At 34.4% G+C, this 20,041-nt stretch overlaps 1 protein-coding gene across 1 annotated transcript in view; it reads left to right on the top strand.

Moving 5' to 3' along the window:
* CUNH2orf73 (chromosome unknown C2orf73 homolog) overlaps window positions 1–19,654 on the top strand; it is a 20,845-nt gene extending 1,191 nt beyond the window's left edge. Inside the window, exons 2-5 of the mRNA XM_006909684.1 lie at window positions 2,441–2,651; window positions 8,817–8,970; window positions 18,386–18,501; window positions 19,286–19,654. Coding sequence (XP_006909746.1) covers window positions 2,441–2,651; window positions 8,817–8,970; window positions 18,386–18,501; window positions 19,286–19,654 — 850 coding nt within the window. The remainder of the gene's footprint in view (window positions 1–2,440; window positions 2,652–8,816; window positions 8,971–18,385; window positions 18,502–19,285) is intronic.
* Window positions 19,655–20,041: the final 387 nt, after the last annotated feature.

Genomic DNA, 20,041 nt, shown 5'->3' with positions numbered 1-20,041 from the left:
TCCTGCTTTATTATTGTCCTCAGTACTTAATATCATCTAACAATACAGGCATGCCTCGTTTTATTGTACTTTGCTTTATTGCGCTCCTTAGATTACTATATTTCTTACAAATTGAAGGCAAGACCTTCCACCAGCAAAAAGATTACACCGTTTTATTGTGATACTTGCTTTATTGTGGCGGTCTGGAACCGAACCCATAATATCTCTGAGGTATGTCTGTATATATTTAACTTATTATTTTATTTCTCATTTGCCTCACCCCTCTTGAATGTAAGCTCTGTGAGGACAAGAATTTTTGTTTTGCCTCTCCTGTATTTTCAGTGCCTCAAACAGCGCCAGGTACATAATAAATATTTGTTGAAGGAATGAATTATTCAATGTTATGCTCATATCTCTGACAATAGGTATTACTGTCCTTATCCTGCAAATGAGGAAACCAAGGCTCAGAAGTAAATAGTAGAGCTGGGAATCCAACCCAAGTCTGATTTACTTGGAGCCCATTAGTGTTTTTACCTGTGTTTTCCTTCTAGAAAGAGATTACTACTGAATCATGTTTCACATTCATGTATCAATCTATAGCCACTCATACCACAAGTACTTAATTGGATGAATGCTTAAGTATGCAAGCAAATAGCCAGAGTCCTTTCCTCAAAGGACCTGATTCCAGTATAAGCATATTGCTGGGTTACAACTATGAGAAACAGATGGAAAAAACTGATGTCGGAAGTCTGCAATGATAAACTAATCACAACCTTTAAATAAATATTTATATCTCTGGAAAGAATAGAAAAGGCCTTAGAAGGTATTTATACTTTACTAGTAATCAGTTTTTCCAAATCCTTTATAGAGATAAATTTTTGTTGGGATTCAGGGTACTAGAATCCATCCATGGGTACTGAATGTTGTTTGTGTATGTATTAGAGTAAGAGTTGGGAGCGTACAGCTAAAACAAAGCCAGAGTAAAACAATTCCAGCAGATTCACTGGAAGGAAATATGTAAATATAATGGCTCTGGATATAAGTATATAATGGTCCAGATGGTGGGCACATAATGATGAATGCAACACAATCTTCACCTTCATGATTAATAATGGCTATTTACTTATTAATTAGTAAAGGGCATTTGTAGTGCTTAGCAAAAAACAAGTAAACAAAAAACTAGATACATAGGTTATAAATTGTGCTAAGTATTATGAAAGAAATGAACAAAGTACTAAAATAGAGACTACATGGGATAAGGAGGAGGAAATCTAGGAAAAGCTTCCAAGCTGACTTTTAAGCTCAGACGGAAATAATAATGAGCCAGCTCTGCAGGGAGTTAGTGAAGAGCCAATCCAGGCAGAGGGAAGACAGTGTGTGCAAATACCTGAGGGGAAAAGAGACTGCTCTGTTCCAGGAACTCAAAGAAGGCAGACTGGCTGGAGAAGTGAGGGGAGAGAGGCTTGAGTGCAACTGAAGAGGTTAGCTGGATCAGGGTCCCACAGGAACTCAGAGCTAGGATAAGGAGGCAGTACTTTATTGCAAATGCATTGGAAATTCATTTGAGGTTTTAATTGAAAAATGACATGATAAAAGAGATGCACCTGGCTTTGGTCTGAAGTAAGGTAAGGGTTATATTTTAAGGGCCATGTAAAAGGCTAAACAGAATTATTCACTTTCTCTATAAAATTGGACTCATTCACTCACCTTCCATGGGTCAGGGCTTTGATTTGTAAAAGCTATCTAAAAGTATTCAAACTCATATATTTCGTTCTTACGTTTATTTTTCAAGTATATGACATTTAAAATAATACCTTTTATACTGTATTTTACTCCTTATTTAAAGGGAGAAAAATTCTATAAACTCTTTCTAAACATTCTTTTGTTTTAAAAAATTCAATAACTTATTTTTGTACCAGAGTAGTTACTAGAAACAGAAAATGATTTGAAACTGAATTACCTTTTCTGATGCCTGCACAGCGGCCTTTTCTTGACGAGATAATTAGTAGTGGTCATTTGGTAGCTTTTGTAAGTTTGTTAGGTGAGCTTTTAAAATTAAATAGTTGTCCTTGTCCAGGTGGCTGAATTTACTAGGGAACTAACTTTTAAAAATGAGTTAAAATTAGCATGTAATTTAGCCACACTAATAAAATACTGCAAACATAATTTCTAAGCATGATTAAATCACTACTTCTTTACTGCAAGCAAATGAGAGTCTGTACACTGCACTGTATATTATAATGAATAATTATTAACACAAATCCCTTTATCTCTTATATGATTTAGAGTGAGAAGATACCCTTCCAAAGATTAACAGCACAGGCCCCTTATAACTATTAATAAAATATAAATTGTCTTGACTGATATTTGAAATATATTTAAATCTTATTTTATGTAATTATGATTCGGTACTAAAATACTCATTGGGCTAAATGATTCACTATTTAATTCTGTTTTTCAGACAGCATAAAATAGAAGATGCTGGTATAGTGTATGTAACTGAAAAAAAAGAAGAACTGATACATGAAAAAGAACCTGGAAAAAGTATACAACATTCAAAACCATGTGTTGGGAGAGGACGTGTATATTATGCTAAATTCATTAACACAAATACAAGAACATGCAATGAACCAGTTCCCTACATAGATCCCAAAAAAGGGCCAGAGAAGCAGGTTGGACAGATGTTCATTATATGCAAATATAGATTTAGGTTCAGAAGCTGTTTTGCAGGAAAATTTGGTCACAGACTACTTAAAGGATGTGACATACCTCAGACTTATACTTTTTATAATCCAATAGTTAAAAGCAGTAACCTGGAACTATTCTTGGATACTGAAGATAACTTTTACATACAGACCACACACACACACACACACACACACACACACACACACACACACACACTATATATATATATATGGAAGGAATCCAAATAATCATTTTTCTAGATTGGATCAGATTATAGCCATTCAGTCATGCTTGAGGGTTACTAACGAAATCTCTTCTATTGTATTCGTGACATATTCTAACATAAAATTTCCCATGATACTCGGTAATTGAGATACTTTCTATAAAATAACAGCTACCATTTACTGAAAGTATATGAAGTGTTAGGAATGAGCTAAGTGTTTAATATAAGTTATGTCCTTCAATCTGCACAACAATTTCTAGGATGTATTATTGGAAATATTTTATAGATGATAACATACTCCAAAAAGTAAATTAACATATCTGAGATTTCATAGTAAGCAAATATTATAGTTATGTTCTGAACCAGGACTGTTGGTTTGGCCGAACCACCCTTTTATTCACTATCATACTAAATACATTCCATTCTTTCTTTTTAAAGTCAGGTTTGTATAGGTATCATTTATTGTATTAGTTTCCTATTTATTATATTAGTTTCCTATTGCTGCTGTTACAAATTACCACAAACTCAAACGCTGGCTTAAAGCAACATAGATTTATTCTCTCAACAATTCTGGAACTTGGACGTCTAAAATCAGTCTCATTGGCTACTGGAAGGGCTGGTTCCTTCTGGAGGCTCTAAGGCTTCTAGAGGCTGCCTGCATTCTTTGGCTCATGGCCCCTTCCTATTCAAAGCCAGCAGCATAGCATCTTCAAATCTCTAACTCTCCTGCCTCCCTCTTCTAAGGACCCTTGTGAGATCTTGGGCCCATCCAGATAATCTGAGATCATCTCTCCTTCTCAAGAGCCTTAACTCAATCACAGATGCAAAGTCCCTTTTGCCATGTAAAGTTGGGTATAGTTGTGAGCTAGGCATAGTTGTGATTTAACATTTAAATGGAGATTACTTTTAGTGAGCTTTCTTTACACAGATAACATCAAATGTTCTTGTCAAAAAAAAAAAAAGAAACCAGCACACAATGTGCTCTGTGTGGATGTGAGATCTTATTGGGGCAGGAATTCCTGTGTTCAAATTCAAATATGCTTTAACATCATGTAGTAAACTCCTAAAAGGGCAGTTTTAAGGCTATTTTATTTCATAAACAAACAATTATTTTGGATTTAAAAGAAATTGATAGACCAGGCCTACAAGGGGAAATACATCTGGTACAGAAATCCAGGTTAGTGAAGTTCTTAAGTCTTACAAAAGTTAATAAATGATACTCCTGAGCTCTAGTTCAGGGATACATTTAAACCAGACTGTTAACCCATCCTTACCTTGGAGATGCTAAGGAAAAGAAGCTGGTTCGAGAATAAAAATATGAAATGTAAAAATTCTGAAATTTAATCCAACTACTTTTCTCTTACTCCTAATTTGTAGATGCCTTGAAAAAAATAAATGAACAAAAGTGTTAGGAGCTGCTATCAGCAAGACTCAGTGACAGTAGCAGTAGAATCTTTATTAGTTCTAAAAGCTAAATGAGTCAGAGACCTTTAAGAGATGGTGAAAGGAAGTTTGAAATGAAGAGGATAGGTAAGAGAGGTCAATAGTGGATATGAAGGAGGAGTTACAGAGACTGAAGATTCATTACAGAATGAAAAGCAAGTGTGATTTGGGTGTGAAGGGAATGTTCATATTTAAAAACCAAACAACAAACCCTTAAATGTACTCATTTCCAAGTATCCGAGGAGTAATAAAGTACTCATTTCACATACTTGTAAACTTTGTTCTTTTATTTAAGATGACAGCTTTCTTTTTAAAAATTACCTTGCTTTAAAAAAATTAACTGGTTTACAAAAATGCTGGCTTTAAAAGTTAAAAAAGTAAAATTGCTTAAATATTTAAATTGAATATCTGTTATCTTACATATTTTCCTAAGGTAATATCTTTAGAACACCAAATTGATTTACAAGATTTTAAAGTGAAATAATCAGTTAGTTACACAGTTCTACCTGGGGACATAAAATTGCGGGTGCTAGAAAAAGTTAAAAAGTGCTTTAGCTCAATCACTTCCAATCAAAACTAGTTTGGTTGTCTTGTATTTTTAAATATTGATATTTTAAAAGAGATTATACTATTTTCCAAAGTATTTTCTTTTTCCAAAGTATATTTTTCAGAGAACTAGTCCTTGCCTTTGTGCTCAATAACAAAGTTCCAAAGTGAAGCTGTATTTCTATATACCCTTCTCAGCTTCACAGTTCACTTCAGTATATAAGGGTCCTTAGAAATCCTGTGATAAGCTTGTTCAGCTTCACTTATCTCAATATTTCCCAAATTTATTTAACTATGGCAACCTCTTTTATGTAACACCTATTAATATGCTGCAGAACTAGTGTTCCACAGAACACAATTTAGGAATAACTGTTAGTGGGGACATTATTAATTGCTCAAAAAGAGGTATTTTTCAGCACTCTTTCTGGCATCCACAGCAAAATAGAGATGAACTTTGATGCAATGTAACTCTAGTGTTTGTGATAGCACTTCAATTTGTAAAGCCACTGGGCTCTACTAGTAATATGTGATTGTCCATGTGTAAAGTATTGTCATAGTCTGTATTTCCCTAAGAATCCCTGAAGTGATTTTTATGCTCCACATGTCACCACTACCCCCACCAGGCATCTTGGCCAGGCCGCTGTGGCTGCTGCTGAAGAGATCAGCATAGCACTTCTTGTTTCTCTTAACCGGATTCTCCAAGATGCCCCACTTGCTTCTACTACTTTTCCCAGAAGGATTCTCCCTTAACTTCCTCCAAAATGAAAAATAATGTTTACTAATATATTTCTAAAGTCTTGGCGATAGATAATCCAAGCATAACATTGAGACTGCTTCACAATGGTTTCCAAGTGTGGCTAAGGGGTTATCAGTGCAATGGCCGTTAGTCCTCCCAGGGGCTAGGGTTAATGGGAGCCTCATCCTCAGGAATCTTGACCTCTCCCTACCATGGAGCCCCAAGGATGGTCATCCTGGGGCAGGAAAGGAGAAAGGCCTCGGGCTGGACAGGAGAACTTCCTCCTCTCTTTGGGTCCAAAGTTTTGAACTGGGAACAACTTATCTTTAGGTAAATTCCCCTCTACCATCTGCAAGATGTGATCTAACCCCCAAAGCCTAGACAGAACAATCACATTGGATGACTTTTCCTAGTTGGATCTCTTTCATCATAAATAACTATACGTCGATCCCCTCACAATCCAATGTAAGTGATGGTAGACAGCAGTAAATTTAGTTTTTCCCTTTAGCGCAAGGAAAAAACAAGCCTCCACTATATCTTTAATCTTATAATCTCTTATGAGCAAATGCTTGGACCAAAAAGGCAAGCACGTGTGCATAGGTATATATACACTCTCACTCTTCCAGGAACAAACCAGACTTTTCAGGCAAAGGGCAGACTATACCGAAATAGAAAAGATAGAAACATTTTTTGAACTGTAGGATTTCATTCTGCTGAGGTAAAGATTCATCCAATTTACAACACTAATCAGAACACTTTCATCAACTACGGGGTTTTAAAGTCATCGATGACATTTTAGGAAAAATTGTTCATTATTCCCTTTATATTTGTGAAACTAAAGAGATCATTTTGGTAAAATTCTAAATTCAGAAGTCTTCTCGAAACATGATATCTCTGCTTTAAAGATTGTTTTTGCGTTATACTCTTGTTTAAGAAAAATATCGAAGTCTGCCAGTCACTTCCTAGTAGTTCATTTGTCCCAGAGTCACTTTTCCAGTAACTTGGGTTTTAGTAAAAGAAGTTTCTGATCAACAAAAGAAGATGATAAAAGTACATTACTTAAGATCTTATTATAGGAGATCTTTCTCAGGATACTTACTGAGTGCTCTTTTATTTTTACTTTTGAAGTAATTTGAATAACTTTGTCCTCATCTGGCTTTGCATTCCACAGCAGATTTGATACAGCAATATGATACAGAAATCAGAGGCGTGCACAGATGGGTGGGGGTTTGAATTGTGGCAGCTCTGCTGTCTGCTAGTGATCCACCTTGGGGAAGTTACTTAATCCCCCAGCAGTTTTCTCATGTGTAAAGCGGGTGTACCTACGCTATAGAATTGTGGTGAGGGTGATAAGGCCTATACATATTAAACCTCGGGGCATAATAAACACTCTCATAATTGTGGAGTAGAGGAGAGCTGGAAGAACCAGGCATGCTAACAACAGTAAGATGTGACTATTTTCAGCCAGATAGTGAGAAGCCACCATCTGTTTAGTAATCTGTTCTAGAATTCCTAGGATCTACATCAAGTAGTTCTATTTTTTGTAATTCACCTTTTAGCCCATTCTGAAAAATAGGCAGCTGGTCTCTCCTATTCTCCAAAATTCCCTAATTCCTAAATTTCTTTGATCTCTGCAAACTTATTTATTACCCGATTACAATTTGTCATTGTCCTAAATAAAAGCTGGCACTCATTTACATTTGCAAAGTGAATTCTAACTCTCTCTTCAACTATTCAGTTTTGTTTCCTCTTTGGTCCATGTTCATATCATTCATTTTTCAGTTTGAAGATAATTTCCTTTAACAAAGAACCTAAAGTTGAGTAGCTCTGACTTTCAGCTCTGAACAGTGTACACTTTTCCAAATTCTTAGCCTTTCCTTGATTTCTTGCTACAACACAATTTTTTCCCCCAGAAAACCCTATTTTTGCTGTGTTTGGCATATTCATGAATTTCTTCTATCTAAGCTTCCTGACAATCTCCTGACAAGCTAACTGCATTAAATTATTTCTTTTGAATTTGATACATTGTGCTACTTTTATACATGCCTTTTTTTTTTTTTTTTTTAAGAAACTTATCTCATTTGAGAGCTGGCTCCCCATGCAGCCACATAGATTTCTTTAGATGCCTCTTACTTTTTATATCAATGTAGCTTCAATTGCACTGACATAATTTTACTTACTAGAATCTCATATTCATCCCCCTTGAAATATATTTTTAAAGTTTTTTTTTATTAGGGAACCATAGCTGATTTTTTAAAAGGCTGATCTCCTTCCTTAAAGCCCAAGGTAGGTGTTTGATTACACTCAAAGCTTCACTCTCTAATAATATCCAAGAACTCCTAGGTGTCACAGTTGCCTTCTCCCAGGGTTCTCTTACTTCTACCTCATCAACCAGCTTCCAAAAATATTTTTAGTGAGAATTAAGTAACGATTCTCCTCACTGCTTTCTCAGCTTCTAAAAGATAAACTGTCATAAGTGCTAATGAAACTATCAGTTCTCCCCTTTCTGAATACTTAGGTCAGGTTTATTATCAAAAATTCTGTAACATCAGAGATATTTCTGCTTAAAACGAAGTTTTTCAAACTGAGTCATTTTGCAACCAGCATTGTGAAATAAAGTAGAAAAGAAATAAAATATAAAAATAGCCAATTGCACTGCATATAGTAAGAATAAGTATTTTGTGGAACTATTTTAGTTTTATGTATATGTATGCAATGTGTGCTCTTGCATGACATAAAATGTATTCTATGGGGTGGGTAATGGACTAAAAAACTTTGAAAACCACCATCTCAGATGATAATGCATTATTTGTATTGCCATAATGAAAAATATAAAACATAATTTTTAGATTAAATCATGTTTGATAAATATGCATACAAGTATAAATATATAATAAAATTATAGTATAAAGCATAGAAATATAAGTATTTCATTGATTTTTACTATTCCATCTGTTGATAGAAGGTAGTTTAAGAATTTGGCAGCTGTATTTTAACTAAAAATATATGATATTTAATTTTTAGATGTCTTTTAAGAAATAGTCTTTGTGAAAATATATTTATTACTAATTTCAGAACTGTTTTAGTACTAGACTATCCAGTAACTTGTTGAATCAAATTACTGAATAAAAACATCAAGCAGCACACAAAAATGTCCTACAATATCCAATTTTGTGTTTCCAATTTTTTTTTTCCATAAAGGGTAGCTGGTGGTCACATGGTAAAGGACTGGAACATCCCATCCAACCACCTTATGATACTAAGAGCACCCAGAGGAGTGACTTCCAAAAACCAACTTGTCCACTGGTTTTGCCAGTCAAACACAGCAAGTTGCAAAAGGCTTCTTGTGGAATAGGTAAGGCTAGCAGTGGTAAAACCTCTTCTCCATTATCTCGGTTTACTCCAATTAAGATGTATTAGATGTGCTGGCACTTTCTGAGAAAATTTCTCCTCTACAGGAGTTGAAACTATACATATGGCCAGTGCAGCCCTTGACAAGTTTGTTCTTCATCCTTTTCTGGTGGACAGCTTATCTCCAAATACATTTAATACAACATAATAAAAACTGTACTGATCATTAATAACACCAGCCTCCAAGTAAGACACTTAGTAGCATTCTGCTCTTTATTGCCACCAAATTCTAAGAATTATAACTATTAAAATAGTAGACAACACTATATGGCAGTATTTCTCAAAGTACAATCTGAGGGACACTAGTTTTTTGGTGTTTATAGATGATAAAAAAAAGGGAAGTGGTCAAACAAGTTTTGCAAAAACTGAATTATAAAGTTAAATATGTATATGTGTGTGTATATACACACATACACACAAACTCTTAAAACCCTCATGCTAAGCATAAGCATAATGAATTTCCAAGAAGAGGAATAAAGAATGCTATATTTCCCCACTTACTGACAATTTTACCCCTTTTCAAGAAATCATCTCACATGTCTGGTATCCCACAAAATACAATTTAGGAAATACTGTTACATAGACTACTAAAATATTTTCAGATCTAAAATTTGTTTTACCTGACAATGCCATTATAATAAACTAAGTTTTTCACATTTATTCAAGTTGTGTCTGTTTCTTAACCCATGTCCCAGCCATTTCTACTGATGAATTAGGATTTAGTAAATGTTAAAAAAGTACAGGAATAAGTCAAAACAAAAAGGTAGTTATTGAGTACCCACTCTGGTCCTCGCCCCATACAAAAGTACATAAATTAAACTTCAAATTTTCTGAATACAACAGAAGACAACTAAGGATTACTTTTAGAGGTCAACAGTTCCTCACTTAATTTTAGCTTTTGCACCTCTGTAATCTGGCCAGTGTAGTTAAGGATATAAAAGACACTTAGATTGAAAGTCAGGACATTTGAAAATGGTTGTATGCAGTATGATTTCCACCTCAAGAGAAGTAGTTAATGAGGGCTGTTAGATAATCTGTCACAATGATCTCTCATCTAGAAAGGTAATAATGTTTCTACTTCTGATTCAAGATGGTAGACTGGACCATATTAATGTGGTCCAAAGACCATATTAAATGATAGCAAAGCAGCTGACCCATACGAGTGAAGAGAATGGAAGGAAGAACTTTCTGGGATGTGAGAAGGATGAATAAGAGAAAGCGAAGAAGCAATATCCTAGAAGATATAGAAGGAAATTCAGTGAAGATGATCCAATCTGTCTAACAAAATCCAGAGTAGCTGTAGGCTCCATCAGCAGCAGAGCAGAAGGAAAACAGGGTGGGGAGAATCAGAGGGTTGCTTGAAAGTCTCTTAAATAACTGCCCCAGTCATGAGCGCTCTACCCTATCCCAACATTAAGACTACTAGAGCCCAGGGTCTTAGCTAGATGTCAACTACTACACCAGTTACTTTAGTAATTCAAGCTGGTCTCCTATCCTATGCTTAATTTATGAATGGATAACCACAGATTAGAATTAAGCCAAATTATACTTTTTGAAGGCTTGGAGGATAAAGTTAAGGAGATATTCCAGAGCTTAAAATAACAACAACAACAACAACAAAACCCTAGAAAACATGAGAGAATAAAAGCAAAATAGAGTCAGTCTGAGAAGTCTAACTTTTCTGAAGCTCCAGAAAAGAGTGAAATTGAAGGCAAGATAATTATCAAAACATTATAGTCACTGAGAACACACTATTTGCCAGGACTTTATGGAACTTTCTGAATATTTATTCATTCGATTCTCACATCAACCCTATAGAAATTAATAGTATAGTAACATTATTAATATTCTCATTTTTCAGATAAGAAAGTGAGCACTCAGTTTAAATAGCTTGCCCAAAGCTACACAGCAAATAACTGGTATTTAAACTCAGTCTGACTCCAGTACCTATAAAAAAAACCAGTACTCTACACAGTACCTATAATAAAAACCAGTACTCTACACAGCATCTAGAATAAGAAAGTTTCCCAATATAAAAGAGAGGCATTAGAAGGGTTTACTGAGTGCTTCAAAGTATGAAGGGGGAAAAAAAAAATACACACCTATACATCATTATAAAGATTCTAAAAGTTTTCATAAATAGAAAAGTAAGTCACAATCTAATAAGAATCAGTATGGAATCGAGCAGCAATAATACAAAGAGCACAATGCAGTTGATGTCTTTGAAGTTCTCAAGGGATATAATTTTTTAACCTAGAAAAGAAGATTTATTTGACATGAACACTAGAATCTTTTTTTTTCCCCAAGTGGCACAGTAGTCCCAGCACAACATTTGGCCCTTAAGTGAACAAAATTCATGTAATTATATTGTAAACGCCAGTTAGCAGGTTTCAACTTTTAGCATGAATCTATATACACAATACCAAAAATTTAAATATGGTTAGAGAACAGAATTATGTTATCAGCCTTAACAAGAAAAGTAAGTATACAGTTGACAGAAGATGGGAGGTAGAAGAGGGGAAGGGTGCTAATATCATTATTTGACTTTTGAATACTGAAGAGCTACTATTCAAAGTAGATGAAACAAGGAATAGAAGATTAAGGTTGAGGTCAAAGGAACTTATATAAGAACCAATTTATTTCTCCAGCCCTAGACTCTTCATTGAGTTACAAGACTACATATCTAACCACCCATAACTTCTCTTCTTGGATAGTTAATCTCTTTTTCAAACTTAACATGGCTAGAATAAAATATTTCAGTTCCCCCATCCAAACCTATCCCTTCACCAGCCTTTACCATCTCAATAAATGCCACTTTTATTCCCTCAGATGCTCAAGTTTTGATAACCTAGAAGTCATTCTAAAACTCCCTTCCCTCTACATCCAGTCCATCAGCAAATCTTGACCCCTCTATCTTCAAAATATATCCAAAATCATCTTACCACTACTCTCATGCTTCTTTCTTTTTCTTCTCCATAATTTGTTTTCTATATCATAAGGATCTTTTAAAAACATAAATGGTCCTTCGGTTACTTCTCATTGTTCATTATGAGAAATAAAGTGCCTACCACCATACTTGGCACATAGTAGACAATGTTAGCTATTTCTATTAATTATTGTGTTGTACTAAGTCAAGTGTCAAGTTGAAATCTAGCTTTGGGAACCTGGCATGGAGTTCTCCCTTTCTCCCTCCACTTGCCTCCCCTTCCTCCTTCCCTTTCTCCTCCTCTCTTCCTCCTCTTTCTCCCTCCCTTTCTCTCTCTCTGTTCTTTTATTGGTATCGCTCATTGCCAAGCTCATTATTGTATCTCAGGTCCTAACACAATGCCAGACTGAACAAATATTTACTGATTAGTTTAATGATAAATACATATTATCCAACAGATTAAAGTCGTAATGTAATTTAAACTAACACATAACACAATATAGGCCTGTAATTTATTCACATTTTAGATGGTATTTGGATTCTAGATGAAAATTACTTTAAAAACAGTTTAATATAACATTCAAAAATACATATATGAACTAGTCTGTATACTCTAGATTATATACATATGAATACAGACATAGAAAAATGTGTATATAAACATGCACTAATACCAATTAAAAGCCATCTCATAGTCATTCTGTTCCATCAGCCCACTTAATTACGCCTGGTCTTTGGCATTTCAGCAATGTCATGTGCTGAGAATGAAAGTGCCCTTTATGTCTTGTACCACCACACAATTTCCTGGCTGCCATCCACAGTCAGTTCAACAAATGGCTATGCTCCGTCATATCCGAGTCCCTGTAAGAATAAGTATTCGCTTTTGGTTTTATGTGATAACACTTTATAAATTGGAAAGGCTGATCTAATTTGTGAGGGAGGTATTTCATATTTAAATGAGATTTGGGTTAGCATCAACTTGAAATTTTAACATTTTTTTGAATTTCAAATTCAGATAGAGTAGTAAAAATAATTTTCTAAATTAGGTTTTAGTTTGTGGTTTTTTTTTTTTTTTTTTGCACCAAGGTATAACATTTCTTGTTACACTTATGTTCAAATTTGTTTTTTCACTGTATTTTGAAAATCTGTACTACTATTTTTACTTTAATAATCTTTTTATATAAGATCAAAATAAATACTATTTAGAAGAATGGGGTGTCTAATAGAAAAATATTACTCATGAATGTTTTTTTAAGTAGACACAAACAAAAAGGTAAGAAAATTTCTCAAAGTAAAAGCTGCTAAGTTCCCATCGGTATGAGAAATAAGTTGTATATCTGAATAAATCTTGGCTTTGTTGATAATTCCTATTTTAGAAAATTCCTATTTTAATTAGATCAAGTTTCCAAGAAACAGAGAGTGGATTTCAAACATTCTTCATAGACTCTGCCTTATTTTTTGTCAGCCTCATCTAACAAGGCTTCTTTTAAGTAATTAGTTTGAGTCCGATTTGAATTTTTAAGTAGAGTAACCACTAAGAACTTAAATATCTTCCTTGATGTTTTTCCACTTAGATGTTCTTCACTACTGTGGGCTTCTTTAAAAGTCTTATATATTTGCATAAATGAACATGGTAGTCATGTCTAATTTTAATAGGTATATTGTCTGGATAAGGAATTTCTATAATAGCTCAGATTACTTATCCCTTTATTCGTCCCCATGAAGAAAATTTTTTTAGTTATTATTTTTGAGATTCTGAAAGGTTCTAGATCACTATATAAAAATGATTCACTTAAATTGATTTAATTGACTTCCTTCTGAAGTATTTGTTTGTTATCTGCATAGCAAGGCACTCCAAAATGTAGTTGCTTAAAAAAATCATTTTATCTGCTCAGGATTCTGCAATCTAAACTGGGCTCAACTGGATAGTTCTTCAGCTGGCCTTAATAGTGAGTGCTTGTGTAGCTATATTCAGTTGGCAGGTAGTCTGAGAATTGGACTCAGCTAGGATGCTGGAATGATTGGGCCTCTCCCATCTCCATGTGGTCTCTCCATCTGGTTTCTCCAGTAGGGTAGCTGGACTTCTTACATGGCAGCTCAGCACTTGCAAGCATACAAAAGCAGAATATGCAAGGCTTTCTTAAGGTTTATGCCTGGAATCGGCACAGTGTTACTTCTGCCTCATCCTATTGGTTAAAGCTAGTCACAAGAGCAGTTCACATTCACAAGGAGGGGATTGTTCAAAGAATACTGGGGCCACCAATGTAACAGACTACTATAATGTCCTTAAATAGCTCTTTCCGTGAGAGTTTAGGAATGGTCAACTCTTCACCTTTCTTTTCTGAAAATGTTTTTCAATTGGCCTCGTTCTTTAATGAATGAAATGATGTCCTATCCCTTTTAGTTTTCATGTTGCAAATATTTCTTCCCAATCTATTATCTTTCTATTCACTTTCCCCATGATGTTGTTCACTGAATAGGAATCCTAAATTTTGATGTAATCAAGTCTACCAAGTTTTCACCAATGAGTTGTGCACTAGATGTTTATGGTAAGTTTTCTTACCCATTAGGTCACAAAAATATTCTTCTATATTTTCTTCTCTTGATTTTATAATTTTATCTTCCATAATTATGTCTTTAATCTTACAGCCCACCTTTATGTGCCATGTTAAATCGGAAACCTATTCCATTTTTATTCATGGAGTGAAGTTTTCTGGATACCATCTACTAAGCAATCTACACTTTTGTTGTTGACTTGCAAAACCTCCTTAATTGTATGTTAGGGTTTCCTATATGAATGAGTCTCTCTCTGAGCTTTCTGTTATGTTCCTTAGGTTAATTTTCAGTTCTTGGTCAGTACTAAAATGTTTTAATTATATGGCTTTTAGCTTGTCTTAATATCTGATAGGGTAAGTTCCCATTTTTTGCTCTTCCTTTTCAGAGTTGATCTCTCTATTGATGGACTTTTATTTTTCCATTTAAACTTTGGAATTTATGCTGTTCATCAAAATATCCAGCTAGAATTTGGACTGGGTTGTACTGACATCATAGACTAACTTAGGAAAAATTGTCACCATTATAGTAACATATTATCCCCTCCTAAGAGTATGGGAAGACTATTCAGTTCTTTAAGAGTTTAAATTTTTTCTCTATAGAGATCTTGTGAATTCTTTGTTAATTTCTGGATACTTTATACTACATAGTTTTTCTACAGAAAATGTATCTTATTTTTCATTTTGTTTTCTATTGGGTGATCATTATAGCGAAATGCTTTTGATTTTTATACACTTGCTTGTTTACCTTGCCACATCTTTATTCTCATAATTTATTGATTCTAATTTTTTATATCACCTAAAATAATGACAATTTTTTTCTTTTCCTTTGTAATCATACCACTTTTTAAAAAAATAATAATAATATTCACAAGAATCTCCATTAGTATGTTAAATGGTAGAATTTTAGTCCTGAGTTATGAGTGTAATACTTATATTTGTGTTCTATAGTCTTTGTCTTCTTAAAGAAACAAAAATTTCATTATTTTAGGCCCCCTCCTTATTTCTATTGAGTTTTTCCTCTAGGAATTCTTCAAAGTTGGTCTGTTTTGTGGGGAAATATTCTGAGGTCTTGTCTCCCAATATTTTTTTATTTTGACTTCAGAGTTAAATGACAGTTTAGTTGGATATAAAAATTCTAGGCCTAAAGTTCTTTCCCTTTTAATATTAAAAATATATATATTAAATCAATTATCACTGTGCCCAATGTTGTGAAATATGATATAAATCTGCTACTTACTCTTTTATAGATAATCTCCCTCTCCTCTTTGAAAGCATTTAGAATACTTACTTTGTCTCAGATGACCTTGAATTTCTCTACAAATGTCTTAGATGTGAGTTTTTCCTTATCTATTCTGAAAGATTAAGAGGAGAGTGAGACAAGTAAGAGGTCTAGGGTGCAAAATTTAAGGAGGCACTCACTCCCAGGATCATGCCAAGTGCCTCAAGTTTTGCATCTCTTGGGCTTCACTTGCCTCACTTACTCCTGGTCCTGCTACCTGTGTGGTAATCTGTGAGCCCTTTCAATCTGAAGTCTTTGACCTTTTTTAAATTCTTGGATATATATCATCACTATTTCTTGAAATATTTTCTTTAAGGAATTTAAGGGGGGAAAATGTGGGTCAGGCTGGAGAGCATCAGGCAGGCCCCACGAAACCAGTTTTGACCATCTCCAGTTGTTGTCATTGTTTTAGACTAGTCCTCTAGTCAAGATGCCACGCCTTTTCCGTTTAAACTTTGAAAAGAGGCATCATTAAGAGAAAGCAATCTCTTGATATTTTTAATCCTCTAGCACTGACGGTTGCTGGGGAAATGGTGGAGGAGGAAATGCCCAAGGGGGCAGCATACACCTGTTTTTACCATCTCCGTATTACCCTAGAGGGACTTCTGTGCTGTTCCATTGTTACTAAATTTACAACAGATGGCCAGACAGTTGTTGCCAGTTTCTGTGGCCCTGAGGCAAACAGTGATCTTCCCAAGGCGATGTGGGAGAAAGTCAAGAGAAGACTTCAAAAGCTCTCCCAACCTGTTCTTTATTGGCTACATCTGACCCCCGCTACCCTCCAGCCCAAGCTGGCACCAACCCTTCGCACCAGTGAAGCCTTTGGGTTTCTCACAGTTCTTTGATAGTTCATCAGATTCATGATTCTTCTCCCTTCCACGGCTTCCTCTTTTGTCTGGATACAAAAGAGTTGGCCCCTTGCCTAACTTTGAAGACCCTCTCTAATTTGACCCTAGCATCCTAGAGGCTTTGTCTTTACTTCTCACAATTCTGAAAGCAAATTATTATTATCCCCACTTCTAGAGAGGGAATTGAATCTCAGTGAAGTGATTTTTCCAAAGTCACAAAGCTAGGAAACGTGATAGAGCTGGAATTTGAAAACATGTCTATCTTAGCCCAAAGCCCATGCTTTGGATACTTCATTAATTCTTCCTGATTAACGTCTAAATTTGGAGCTGCTTCATTTTATTCAAAAAACTACCAAAATATATTTCTGAAAACATTAATGTTCTGTGAGATGGACCATGGCATTCCCCCCCAAAGTGGTAGTCTTTTCCCAATTGATGGAAAAATATATGTTATGGTTAGAATTTTCTGTGTCATAATTGTCCACAAATTTTTATTAAATCTTTGGCATGTGCTGTTCTTTTGTGTGCTAGCACATCTTAAAAGGTAATGATAAGTAGAAAATGAGTTTTGAATATCTGACCTCAATTAGAAATCAAGAAAATGTTATCAATTAGCATATTTCACCTGCTAGCTGGGAAAAGATTGCCATTTCATATCATGTAATATATATTTTAATTCCCATTATTATTGCTAGTAACATGAGTTTATATCAATGTCTGAATATTGAACTGAATTCATGAATGCTCAATAAATGTGACTTTATCCCTTATTTTTCCTTCTTATATATCCTCCCTAATTTAAAGGCATGACTTAAAAAAATTAAATTTCATATTTTAATAGTTAATGCATGCATACAGTGCAAAATTCAAATGGTACAATAGGATATATGGTGAAAGTGAACCCACCTCTCTCTACCTCTGTCATCCAGTCAGCTAATTCTCTCCCCCTACAACAACCATGCTATTAGTTTCTCATTACCATTTCATAGATATGGTAGGTGTACATAATGTCTTGTGTACATATTCTTTATAAAAGGAAGAAATGTTTTATTTTTGGCTTGAAAGAATTTTATGACACTAAACTAACTGGAAATTACTCTGACTCCTTATATAACACTGTGCGCTGAAAGTAAAAATAGAGTTTTAAAAATTATTTAAAATATTAAACATAGAGCAGAGAGACCAATATAATAAACCCCTATTTACTCATCACCCAGATTGAAAGATTATTTAAAAGTGATTTTTAGAGGGTATAATACTCATAAATTTTCAGAGCATCTGTCAATGGAAAATGAAGAGAATCGTTTTCAAAAACAACTGCAGCAGCCCAGGAGTCTTCCAGTTCATTCTGTCAGTGCTAGCTGAGAGCGACTTATGCATAAATTTCTCATAGCCTTTCTACTAGTAAAAATAAGTTGACAGATTGTACTCATGATTTTTCTAAAACTTTGGTTGATATCTGTGCAAGAAGTATATCTAACAGATTTTTAAAGCCATTACTGCATTGATATTACTTTTAAAAACTACTAATTCCACGTGTGGGGCTAATTTGGTTTTTAGATTTGTTTCCTTTCATGGAGAGAGAATGACGAATTCATTATATTTATTATTTAGTTGTAAGTAACCTTGCATACTTAAAAAAATTTAGTTTTATTAGCATTTTTGATAAAGCATGAATATTATGAATAGTGCTTATATTTCCACATACAAATCTAATTTTCGTCCTAACTTCATAAATCTCTTTTTCTTAGTTCCACTTGCCTTTCCTGATGCACCAGCAGAACTTCAAAAGAATTTTATAGAACGCATCTCTTTTATACATCAATATGATGCCAGGAAAACTCCCAATGAGCCCATTAGGGGAAAGGTGAGACAGTATTTAGAATCAATTATTTAACACTTTAGGATGGGATTGATTTATGATAGAACTTTAAGCCTTTTCAAGTCATAATCATCTTTCTCAAAGTCTATTTAAATAAGCTAATATGATTATTAGGAGAATAAAATTTCAACCACATGTCATAGTTAAAACTAAGGAATGATGTCATAATTTTGGATGCTAGTCTTTGAAATTTGGTTTAAATTACTAAAATCATTTTCTTAAGTAATAGCAAAGCAGTTTGATACACTCTTTGCATATAAGGTTTCTAAAGCCAAACAGAAATGTAATAGTCAACTGCTGAATTTTTTTCCAATTACAAATGTTTAGTTTTATATTTCACTATAACTAAGTCTTTTGTTGGAACTAATAGACATTTGGGATACAATCATAAATCCTCAGGTCTGTGAACTGTAGTTTCTATTGTATCCATAACCACCTATAGAGCAAGAAATGAAATATGACTTGAGTAGGCTTACACAATCTAAATGACAGAAAGGATGAAAATGGGAGATGATGAGATGCTGCTTCTCTGACTTTCTACTTTTTTCTTCCTGCTCATTTTCTGGTGTGCCCTATTTTATTATTTGTTTCAAAGGTTCACCAGTAATTGTTATGCTGCTCTCTTCAATTTTGGACTAACGTGACAGCAAATGAAGAGGCAGAGAAATAAGTGCCTCAATCACCAGGACTTGATCTAACACATGAATTCAGTTCACAGTTCTGGCAACTTCTGTTACCTGGTTAATGTCAACTTTGTTTTCCTTTCCAGAGACACGGAGTTTTTGTGCAGACAGAGATAAAACCAGGGAGTAGGCCAATAGTTCCTAAGGGAACAAAGGTATTACTGAATGCTCCAGAGTTATGCTCATCAGAACAGTCTAAAAAAACTGAGAAAGGAAACTCAGCAGAAAGCAAAATGATCTCACCCGGTCTCTGCCAACAAAATTCCCAAGAGCTGTTAGAAACTAAAACTCGCTTATCAGAAACAGACGTCAGAGAGGCAGCCAAGGCATGCCCCAGAAGTCCTGAGAGAAGAGAGAAGACTGCAGACGTCTTTCAAACAACTGCAGTAGATTCTCTGCTCACCAGGCACGATCCTTTAAATCCACCAATAAAAAGTCAGGATAAATCAGGATAAATTACCTTCTTCAGATAAAAACATAATCCTTGGAATGTAGAGAAATTTGAGTCGCCATATAAGGCCTCACATATGCTTTCTCTTATTAGTAACCTCAGAACACACGATTTACATAAATGGGAAAAATTTTTTTAAAGACAATTAAAATATACCAAAGTTTTAAGAGTGGTCTCCAATGAGTGATGGATTATGAGACATATTTCTATATCATATGATTTATCAACAAAACAACTTTGTTTTGCACAAAAATGAATGTAATTAGCAAATATTATTAAACTTTTAGAGGAGAGGCCCTAGAAGATAGTCATTAGCTATAGCTCTGGAATCAAACCTGGGTTGGAATTTTGGCTCTGCCATGTATCAGCTGTGTGACCTTGGGAAAATTAC

This window comes from Pteropus alecto, unplaced genomic scaffold (genome assembly GCF_000325575.1).
Source record: "Pteropus alecto unplaced genomic scaffold, ASM32557v1 scaffold131, whole genome shotgun sequence".
In the NCBI taxonomy this organism is placed as follows: Eukaryota; Metazoa; Chordata; class Mammalia; order Chiroptera; family Pteropodidae; genus Pteropus; species Pteropus alecto.
Note: the sequence above shows the minus strand (reverse complement) of the source record. Positions and strands in the feature narration are given on the sequence as shown.